At 36.9% G+C, this 12,149-nt stretch overlaps 1 protein-coding gene across 1 annotated transcript in view; it reads right to left on the bottom strand.

The window, feature by feature from the left end:
• Positions 1 to 2,917: 2,917 nt before the first annotated feature.
• The window catches only part of alg5 (ALG5 dolichyl-phosphate beta-glucosyltransferase), a 31,914-nt gene continuing 22,682 nt past the window's right edge, over positions 2,918 to 12,149 (bottom strand). The window contains exons 9-10 of the mRNA XM_080197483.1: positions 6,091 to 6,176; positions 2,918 to 3,739 (exon numbers count right to left, since the gene is read on the bottom strand). Coding sequence (XP_080053609.1) covers positions 3,624 to 3,739; positions 6,091 to 6,176 — 202 coding nt within the window. The 3' untranslated portion in view covers positions 2,918 to 3,623. The remainder of the gene's footprint in view (positions 3,740 to 6,090; positions 6,177 to 12,149) is intronic.

Raw genomic sequence — 12,149 nt, forward strand, 5'->3', positions numbered from 1 at the left:
ACCACTCCAAATGTGACCAGAATGAGATATGGAAGAATCAGCAAGCCTTCAGACCATTTGAATTTATAAAGTTAGACTTGAGAAAGTGAGAAGGAGGTGCATGATTGCACTATAAATAAGAACTATAAAAACTTGGTGGGGGGGGGGCGGCGCGGCAGGCAGGGAAATGTAGTATAAGTGTATTTGGCATAGCAAGCATTAATGTGGGACTGGGAAACAGTACTGCTCATAATGTGATGTAAAGAGACACACAACTTGAGACTAGGTTCAGTTGAGGACTGAATAGAGATCTGTGTTGGGCTATATCCTATGTATTATATATGTACATAGTCACATGTTATCAATAAACACTTGATGTTCCATGTAATCAGTGAAAACAATCAGGCTCAAGAAAAGCACCAAATACACAGCATATTCCCTCTTCAAGAATGCAAAGGTCAGATATCTTTCATGCATTGACTGATTTCCCTCAATTGTTATGCGAGTATTCGATTACAAGTGTCTCTGGCAGAACTACACAAGAAATTCCATCCTGAAATACGGATACGAGTGAATCAATCAAATTACAGAAAATTAACTCAATTATGAGAGTTGTCGTGTCCTGCTCAACAGCTGTATATAAAATGTATCCAGCAGCAAACAAGGTTTCTAACTGTAATCTGCAATCAATTAGAAATAACTCCCTAGTTTTGGTTAGTTCCCATTTTACAAACTTATTTTCAAAATAATATTTTTCAGATGTTTTGTGTGTCAGCATATTCCATTCAGAGGTTTAAATTCCACCAGTGTGCTGGGCCAATTAAAATGCACTCAATTAATAAACCCGGAATGGAAGACTAGTCTCAGTAAGGATAAGAGCATAAGAACACGAGAACTAGGAGCAACAGTAGCCAATTCAGCCCCACAAGCATACGATCATTATTGACCTCATCTCATCCTCATCCCTGCCTTCCTGTCCATTCACCATAACCCTTCACCCCTTGGGAATAGGGCCTAGGTGGGATTGTTGTCAGTGCAGACTTGATGAGCCGAATGGCCTCCTTCTGCACTGTAGGGATTCCATGATTCTATAATTAAAAACCCATTTATTTCCTCAAATTTGTTGCAGTCTGCAGTAAAGAATTCCACAGGTTCACAATCATTTGAATGAAATAATTCCTTCTAATTTCTGTTTTCAATCTGCCACCCCTTAGCCTAAAATGATGGCTCTTGCTATAGAACATCCAACAAGGGGAAACATATGATGAGCTGGTCAGATGGGCAGAAATAGCAAATGGAATTTAACTTTGAAAAGTGAGAAATTATGCATTTTGGGAGAACTAACTGGGCAAGGGAATACACAATGAATGACTGGACACGAGGAAGTACAGAGAACCAGAGATGTTTTGGGGCATTCAAAGATCCCTGAAGGCAGGACAAATACATGCTACTATTATGTGAAAACATGCAAAACAATGTCATTTGGTTTTTGAGATTAGGCAACTGATTATTTTCTTTTTCTCACCCATTTTCTCAAATATTTTCTCTAATTGTATCAGCTGTTTTCAGGTATAAACTACACAGACACTTCTAGCTCTCTGTCATCCAAGTGGCTATGACTCATGCTGAGTTATTCAATATCGGAATCATAGTCAAGTCTGAATCTATTCTTGCCTGAGGTCACGTCATCAGCTTGCAGCAGGGGTTGCTGGATCGTGATCATAAATGAGGACAGTTTAATTTGTCCTTCCTCAACCTCTGATTAGGACGATCAGCTGTAACATCACTACTGTATCCACAGCTGAGATGAGGTAATGCAACAAAAGACAGGGACAGGATATTGAATTTTCTTGGTCTATATGGCAAGGTTGCTGCTATTTGGCATATCTATAAATTCTCATTTGTATTATAGATGAAGTTACGAGTGAATTTGCTGAGTTTCTGTGTTATTCATGTTGAGATGTGGGTGTCACTGGCTAAACAAGCATTTATTGTCCATCCCTAGTTGCTCTTCAGAAGGTGGTGGTGAGCTGCCTTCTCAAAATACTGCAGTCCCTGAGGTGTTGGTACACCCACAGTGCTGTTAGGGAGAGAATTCTAATATATAGTTTGAACATACCGTGCACAGCTCCTCATAAATTTTGGTAATCCTAAAAGCTACTGAAACAGTGATGTGCTCCAACTATGTAAATACCCCTTGGCTAATTTCCTCAGCAATACTGCATTCGAGTCTGATGAACTGCAGTAAACTTTGTTGAAATCTGGAATGCACACTTATTTTCATGTATAAGGCTTTGAATTGCATGCTAGCCATCAGATGACACACAGCAAGGTCACAATTTCCTCTGAGCACACAGCAATCAGCCTGTTTTAAAAATGGGCTTGCATGTAAACAGTAAAGTGCAGGAGACAAGTTGCACAAGATGATCTCAACATGAGCCAGAGTTATGATAAAAGGCTAGAGAAATTTGGGCTTTACAACCAGGAAAGGTAGTGGTGATCTTGTAGAGGTATGTAAATGATAATAAGGATATTGCACAAAAAGCTAACTTGTCTTGAAGATATGTTAGGAAATTTTTCTTTGCAATTATCTACTTTTTCTTTGTACCTGTTGCTCATTATTAGAAATGGACAAAAGTGTAAAAAAAATCAAGCCAACTGTAAATATAGTCTTTAACTATTGAAATTCCATGATGTCAGGTCAATTTCTTGTTTATCACTTTTAATGATGCCTGTTTCTTGCATCTTGTTTTGACTCTTAATATTACTGTTAAGTATTTAGATGCTGCCTCAGATTCCGAATGATACAGGTGTTTGTTCAGCTAGTAAACCATCGGGTTCATGTGCATCTACTTCACATGTTGTGGTTCTTGTGTAATAAAGCATTGGGATTGGAAACTTGAAATCGATATTGAAATACAAAGATAGATGTCCCAAATTTAACAATGACCATTTTTTTTAATTAAAGTACCGTGAATAAAAAATTATTTCAAGTTTAAAGACTTGATAAATTCCAGTTTCAAATAAATATGTTAAAATCTTGCACAGTTTACATGAATCAATTACTGTTATAACCCTCCATTAATATAAATCCCATTATATTGGTTTTCAATCATAGCCAGTAAGAAATAAGGAAAAACCCAAGTATATCTTAATCATTTAGCCCTATATGCCATCCATCTTAACATGGTACAGCAATTTGCTCGAGTTTGGCAACTGAATTATACAAGACCAAGAAAAAGAACTGTTTGCAAGGCATTTCCATAACATACACAACTTAAGTGTACAATTTGTTATTTTAATGCCACTTACAGTCTGAGGCAAACTAAGAAACCTCTTTGCAACAATGATATAAACAAAGAAAGTAAACCGCTATTCTTAAACATAATCCATCTGTTGTCTCAATTTGGTCTTCACAATGACATTTTATCTTTGTTTTAACCAAGAATACAGTTCATATAGAAAATTTCCACTTTATTTCCCAGTGTGCATTTACCAACACAGAAAGAACTGCCCTGTGAATGTAGAATGAACAAAATGTTTTGCCCTCTGTAGTAAAACATCTTGTGTCACCATGTCCCGTGATTACATTTCATCAATTTGTTATGTCCATCCATCTTCACGAACAGCTACAGTGCAAAAAATTAGTTGACTTTTTTGGGCATTTCAAGGTTCCAGGCACCAGTAAGGTAACGTAACCGAATGAAGAGAAGATCTTTACCCATCTGTAACCAACTCCAGAATGGAACTAGTTTAGATCCTACAGTACAAGGCAGAAAATATAAAATTAGAGAAGATCACATCAGTTCTGTTTTTGGCTCTCAAAAATGTACTGGTATCTTCCAAAAACACCAACAATTTTACAACACAAGTTTGGAAAGGCATCTTGGTTATGAGCAGTCATGGCTGTACACTCGAAAGATTTCACTGTATAATAATTGAGTCGCAGTACTTTATATCTTATAACACTGCAATTCATAGTCCCTAAGACTTTGAAAATTATTTATATTGCCTACTTATTTTATGTAACCATCTTCCTGGTCAAGGTGATTCAACATCAGAATGATTGGAATACAGGGAAAATGATCAATTTTCCCCCACAAAACATTCCCAGGTCACATGTGGAATGGCTCAGCTGGAGGATAAACCACCAATTTTTCAAAATAAATACACTAGTGTGTTTAATTTCTCATACCAGACAGCTTTATGGTCAATTTGATGTTCTACTACCGAAGAAATTGATACTATGGTGCCACATTGCTGGAGCATCAGCAATATGTTGAACCAATTGTTCACAATTTTCTGTCATCAGTCTTTTAATTAATTATTTATAGCTATTGGTGCAAACTTGGCCTTCTGCAAAGCGAGGTTTAATGGGAAAAATTGTTCCCTATAGGTCCAAATTAAAGAGTTGTATTCTTGGCGACAAGTAGCTACATATCGGGCTATCTCAGCCTTTAAGGTTCAAAATGAATTCATACATTTGCCATGGCGTAAGTGAAGTAATAGGAAATCCAATCTGGAGACAGGGGACAGATAATGTGAGCAAGTGACAAAGTGATTTTTGTTCCACTATATCTCACCCATGCCAAACCCTCATTGAACCTCATCATTCTTTCTTTGTATCTTATCTATACCAACATCTCTGTACAGAATACCTTTATGATGCAAAATAAAATTAAAAGTCTTGCCTGACGTATCTCCCAATATCATAACCCCTCAGTCATTCTAAAATAATGTGACTGCAAAAAGCATAATCATTTACTGATATCCAGTTTAGCATGCAGACTGTGTATTTATCCATGTACAGTGCATTTAATTTCCAGCCACACAACTATCTTTGCAATGATAAAGATGTCAATACAAGAATAAATTTCCAACCTGGATAAAGGTCTCACTGGTCAAGTGGAAAGGCACATACTGATGGATATAGGTAAGTGGCTCTGGTAGCAAAGGATCCATATATTTGGCTAATGATGGGATCTGTATAACTGGACTTTGGTTTAGAGAGCAAAATTAATTCTCAACGCATCAGCAGAGGCTTTTCTAAATCATCCTTGAATGATAGATGGTGAAAGGAAAAAAACAATGCTTGTAGATAACTAACATAAACAAACCAAAAGGTCAGCCCCACTCCATCTAAAAATATCAACTTTAAGACTGGTAAATGATTCTCCTGATAGGAAAGGGCAGAGCGTCAGGTACTGACTGAAAACTGGCATGTTTCTCCTGAGAAACAGACAGCTTTTTTCGCCAGATCTTTTGATACTTTGCCATTTTAAAGCAGTGTCTTTGTGAGGGGCAGGTCAGGCATAAAGATGCCAGCAAGGCCGGCTCTAGAGAGATTTTTTTAAAAAGAGCACCCCAATCTCAAGTTAATGTTAAGGAACTCCCTCCTCCCCAACTCCCCCACTCACTGGAATCAGATCTTCGGCACCCCATGAAGGGTGCCAGGGTACTGCCCTGCCACGTCCCTGACCATCCAGGGATGACAACGGTCTCTGCACCCCTGACATGGTCATTATGACTGTTTTCCATTTTTGGAAATCAGCAGTGATTTCCGCTACAATGATGTCACACCAGCAGAGAGGAATATTTGGGGAACCCAGAAGCAATGGAGCAAAGCAGTTTCTGAATATTTAAATAGATCTTGATCCATGGTAATCAAGTTTAGTTGAGCATGAATGTGATGACTTCATCAGGAGGGGGCAGGAAGGATCTCATTCTGGCACTAGGAATGGGGCTGGAAAATCGCCCCTATATTCATTCATCATAGCAACTCATTGGCAAATGTTTGTTATACAAAAAAAACTGCAGGGTTCTTTATGAAATAATATTTTTTGATTGAATATGCAGATAAGGTGGGTTTCAATTTCACCATCATTATTTTCTAAAGCAAATAAAATACAAAATCAATTTGAGGCACAATTTAAAAAGAGGGCTTCATAGTTGTTCCATAGGAGTGCCATACACAGAATATTGGTCCATAACCCGTGTTGTCCAAAAGAAAAAAATACCTGGATAACAATTTATTTCAGCACTAAATACCAAATTGTTAGCAGTGACCCACTTCATTATTAGCCAATTATTCTGGCCATGTAAGTAACTTACCCTCTATCTCTGTCCACTGCACAGCAACTTCTGCAATTGGAATCTTTAAACACTGGGCTATGTAGAGGAGTTCCACATCAAAAGCCCTGAAATGCAATAAAAAGATATGATTGTGCAAAAGATTTTATATTCAAGAATTTAAAGCAAGTAGTACTTTCACAGTACACAAAAATGGGACAAAACAATATTCCAAAACACATTTTCTTTCAGTTTTGCTCCCTACCCACCCTTTACAGGTGGGAGCCAGGTAAAATGCTTCCAAGTCTGTTCACGTTGGCCATGAATAGCCCTCAAGTCGAAGCCAACAAAAACCTGGCTAACTTTTTCAGATCTTCTTTCCCCATAAAAGTAATACTTGATCAGACTAAAAATACATTACCGTGACAGCTCCTTTCCAGTGAAAGAATCATCTCCCTCTATGAGGGAGCAGCATGTTCTGTGGATCTCTACAGGATGTGATGCACATGACAAATAAACTATTGATATCAATCTCAATGCATGAATTGCATTTGTATTTACATTAAAGCCCATTTGCAAATGCAAGTTGCTGCTTTGCAGATTTTCTGGATTCCTTACACTTGCCCTTGCTACAAAAATGATCGCATCTGTAAACTGTAAATGCTTTCAAGTTTCAAATTTGATCTAATCTATTCTTTGGAATCCAATCTTTGATGCACTTTCTTTCTCTATATCAGAATATATTTTGATTAGTTCCTTTTTCTTCTTCAATTAGATGTTTCCCATTGCTAATCTATGGTTCTGTTTGCCAATTATTCCCTTAATTTGATATAGGCAAACTCACATTTTAACTTGCTTCAACATTAGTACTGGATTGGCTCAGTTGATGACATTCTTATCCAAGTCAAATGGTTATGGGATTGAGCCATTCCAGGAGTGCATATAAGGAAACACTGAATTGTTGGTGGTGCTGTTCTTTGCACAAAGTGTTTCTCCACGAACACCATCAATGCATTTTGTGAGCACGGTTTATCAAATAGCTATAAGTTCAATAATTTAATCTGTGAATTTGAAATCATTATTTACCATAGAGTAGAAAGCTAAATTAAAAACAAAGTAATGGATAAACTCAGCAGATCTGGGGGCATCTGTGGAGAGAGACACAGTTAAAGTTTCAAATCTAAATGATCCTTCTATAGATCTGTATTAGACAGCATTTTCTGTTTTTATTTCAGACTTCCAGCATCTGCAGTTTTTTGTTTTTATTAGAGCAAAAAGCTTTCAGTACAGCGGGTCTTTGTTTATGCTTCGCAGAAATCTCCTCCTCTTCCTTTAGCTGTATACTTTTCTCCCGCATGTTTATCAAGCTTCCCTTGAATGCATTTATGCTATTTGCCTCAACATATATTAGTGAATTTCACATCCTAAACATACAGTGGATAAAGAAATTATCCCTGAATTCCCAGTTGAATCTATTGACCATCGTCTTATATTTACGGCCCCTGCTGATCATGCTCAGAAATGGAAACATCTTGTGTCTATATATCTCTGACAAACAAAGAGCACTTTATAAATGCAAAGCTTCTGTTTTATCTTACTTTTGAACTAGCCATTCTCAAAATAATCAATTTAAATTCTTGTCACCAAATCTTACCATTCCGCAAGTTGGAATATTAGAAATCCCTGGTCACAACCTCAAAATGGAAAAAAAAGTTCTACAAAATGGCACAGAACAAAACATCTACGAAAGTGCAACTGTGGTCTTCTATGCTCCTCAATTTCTTGGGTGTAACAGAATTTTATAAATGCATAGGGAGATAATTAGATGATAAATAAATAAACACACAGACAACAAATACAATACAAACTACTTATCACTTGTCCATGCTGCAGTCATTCTCATCCAAGTTGTACATGAAAATTACATGCAACTTTACATTACCATGAAATTAAGGGATGTTTTAATTTCTGCAGTGAGGCTTCAATACATAATTTAAAAGAAATGAGACAACATGTCATGGACAGAATTGTCCGAGATTAAAGGGAGAATGTCATCTCTGAAAAGCTGCTGGATACATTTTTCAAAGAGGTTTTGCTACATGAATTCTTCTGATACCAATCTGGTGACATCAAGACAATAGCTTTGAGCTAGTATTTCTGGCCTGTTTCCAAAATATTGTCCTTCATAAAGATGAAGTACTCCTGGTTTCCTTTCCTGCCCCACACAGCTAACTCTGAAGAGAATTAGTTAGTTTTGCATTTTTCATTCACTTTTTGGACATATTGCTGGCATTTGCTGTCAATTGAGTTTGGTTATGCCACCACAGAGATGAGCAAATCCGGAAATGTAGTTGCACTACCTGCAATATCAAACCAGCAATTAAAGAGGTCTTGAATATTAAAATTTAGATATGTAGAAATGTCAAAGCAGATTTATGGAATTATCTGGATTAGCTGCTATGTTGACCTCAGTAGGGAAAAAAAACAAATGGTAAACCCTACTTACAAGGTTTTACCAAAAGAGAAAATGCTGGAAGATCTCAGCAGGTCTGACAGCATCTGAAAGGAGAGAAAAGAACTGATGTTGAGTCCAGATTACTCTTTATTAAAGCTTTGAGGTTTTCCAGCATTTTCTCTTTTGGTTTCAGATTGCAGCATCTGCAGTAATTTGCTTTTTTTTTAAACAAGATTTTACGCTGCTGTATATTATTTGCCATGTGCTTCTACTATACAATTTCCTGTGGTAGAATTATGCAAAAGATAATTATGGTGCAAAGGATATTAGATTGCCATGCATGTAGTGGGATGCAGTGTTATTTTGCTGATGTAAAAGACTCAAAAGTCACAATCATCTCAGAATCATAAAAATCTTTAACACCCCGAAATGAAGATGATTTGGAATAGCAGAAGGAGTGGGTCAGTGACTGATAGGATGTGCCAAAGTGAGTGGCTGAGTGAATGGTCACCACTTTCACAGGCACAAACTAGTACTGGCATTGATTGATGGGGCGCACACTAATTAGCGGTAGGATAAATCTTGCATTGCTGGCAGGTGCAGTACTGTGTATATATGCACTCCTGATGCCTGGCTGGTTAGTATCAGGATTTAGTGATCATTACCCATTCCTCGACCTGAGATATTGGTAGTATACTTCTTGAACAGCTGGTAGAAGTTACAGACAGCTGAGTGGCATTCCAGGCCACTTCAGAGGACAATCAACCATTTAGTTCTCGGACTAGCTTCATGTACAAGGACAGTTAAAGATGACAAGGTTGCTTCCTGCGAGGGCATTAGGATAACAATGTCACTTGCACAAATATCAGCTGTGCTATTTTCAGATTTTCAGCACTGAACTTACATTCTCAAACCCTCATAGTGAGACTTGAGCACTCATTTTCTAGATTATTCTTCAAAGCCCCTGGATCATTTGCCCAGCAACATAATCGTACTATCTGAACATCACATTCTTTCTGAACTTTGTCTTATTACTTGTAAATCATATAAGATCTCATGAGACGTAACTGGTTCACTCATAACTGTGACATGGTTATGCAAATACCTCCAGCCACTTCATTTACACAATTTAAAATAAAACGAGAGAACCGAAATAGTAACAATGTCTGGGATTTCACCAATAAACCTCGTTAACTTTCAAACTGTTATATTGTTTAATCATTGAATTAAGTTGGAATACTTAAAAGGTTTCACAAACACAGCACAGAAATATAACATTGTCTTAAACAACTTACTTTGGAAAGTCTACTCCTGCTATTTTTGATTTGAAAGACCTGGATAGAGTGGATGTGGGGATGATATTTCCATTAGTAGGAGAGACTGGGATCCGAGAGCACAGCCTCAGAGTAAAGGGACGACCTTTTAGAACTGAGATGAGGAGAAATTTCTTTAGCCAGAGGATGGTGAATCTATGGAATTCATTGCCACTGAAGGCTGTGGAGGCCAGGTCATTAAGTTCATTTAAGACAGAGGTAGATAGATTCTTGATTGGTAAGGAGATCAAAGGTTGCGGGGAAAAAAATGAGAAAATGGAGTGAGAAACTTATCAGTCATGATTGAATGGTGAAGCAGACTTGACAAGCTAAATAGCTTAATTTTGCTCCAATATCTTATGCTCTTTACCGCACTAATGCAATGTTAATTGAGTTTCAACATTCAGAAATCTTTGAAAAAAATTAAGCTGGGGTGAGGAAAAAGTCCCAGCTGACAATAGCATTTTTGCTAAGACTGAATTTTTAAAATCTGAACAATTAAATTTATGAATCAAATTAAGAAAATAAAATTTTCAAGAAAAGCAGATGCCAGAAGGGCCTCATTTCTGACATCTGTTGCTAAACAACACTGACATATTGTATTTATTTAAGTTTGTAGACCTTCTATGGGGATAATTTTGATTAAAAAATAAATATGATGAACACAAAATAATAGATACTATTCAATACTGTACTTTAAAACAAAACTCTTTCTCTCAACCAATTGCCATTGGCACCAGTCACCTTCTGGTACTTCACTCAAGTGATCCTTCTTTGCATGTGGGCCCAGAACTTAAAGCCACTAAAGGATTCAACTGTAAGATATATTACAGCCAAACCTGATCTTGCCCTCACTCAATCTGCACTTGCATACTTTTTATTTACCATGATAACGACGTGAGGGTAATTTTTTTTCTCCTTCCGTCCAAGGAAACACAGGGTAATCGTATTAAAAAGCAACAGAATAACACAATGAAAATTGCACAATTAAGACAACAGAAAGAAAAAGCACCATTCAACAGGTAGGCTTAAATTAGTTCTGATGGTTTCTCATGAGTTAGCTTAGCCTCATTACTGTAATGTAATACCTGCATTCCCATTCTGCATCTTTCATGCCTTTGCTTCACCAACAAGTTATAATGAACGCACTGTATAAAGTACTGTACAGCTATCTACAATCTTTTTGTGACGTAGAATAGTCCAATATTTTGCTTACTAATTCCTTAGTGAACCTTCCTTTCTTTCAAAGTGATGTACTCTTGATGTTCCCCACTTACTCTGGGCCTGCAATAAACATAATCTATTTAGCAATGTGTCAGTTTATCACCTGGTGTGGATTATTAATTGTACATCTGAGGTATAGACTAAGATGACATTGGAATGCACATCACGTAATTCTTTTATGCGATATTATGACACTTATGCAGCTGCCATACATACCGGAAACTAGACAAATGAATACCAACTCATCCATCACCAGCACAGCTAATCTGCTCTCAAATATCAGTTCATCTGCTATGGTGGGAAACAATTGATCCTGTTTATAAAATAAATGCACAGAATTTACCACAATTGAGATAACTTAGCCAATTTACTGCATTCCTATATATTAATGAAAATGCTTGAAACATAAAGCTCAAATACCAAGTTCTTGGAACAAACTTTCACCAAAATTCCACAATGTTTTAATACATTAGCACACAGTGCTTTTCTTCAAAGTCATATACTCTCAAAAGATTATCTTCTCCCAGTGTCAATCACAGAAGCCATGCTCATATACCGAAGCTCTATCCTTTTGTATATATCAGTGCAAACTACCCAAAAGTAAAAAGCACAATCAAAATTAAACATCGGTACTATTCACGATTGAAGAACTTGTGAAAAAAAGTGGGAATAAGATCCATAAAAGATAACCACTTTCACAGAATAACTATTTCTCATTATCTCTTCCCCCCTCCCCCACCATGCATCCTGTGATTACACCACAATAGAGTTTAAAAAAGGACAAGTCAACTACGATGTGACAAGAAACAGCCTCACAAAAAAAAAATCAACTTTGAAAGCAAGTCAGAGTGTGATCAGAGAAGATATCAAGATAATTAACTGAACTTCCTTTCAGATAATTATAGAGGGTCTTTTTACACGAATGAATATTGAATGGGTGTAGCTTGAATAGAGAAGCATTTTGATGAAGACATAATCAAGACAAGAGACAATTCCTCAACTCGCCTGGCAATATTGCTTGGTAATGGGATTACCCAAGGATTAATTGTCACTCGAGATGTCCACCATTTTCAAGAACAGCTACTCCTATAATCAAGAGGTGAAATAAA

The sequence above is a fragment of the Carcharhinus amblyrhynchos genome, chromosome 10 (assembly GCF_965287045.1).
Source record: "Carcharhinus amblyrhynchos chromosome 10, sCarAmb.v2.hapA, whole genome shotgun sequence".
Lineage (NCBI taxonomy): Eukaryota > Metazoa > Chordata > Chondrichthyes > Carcharhiniformes > Carcharhinidae > Carcharhinus > Carcharhinus amblyrhynchos.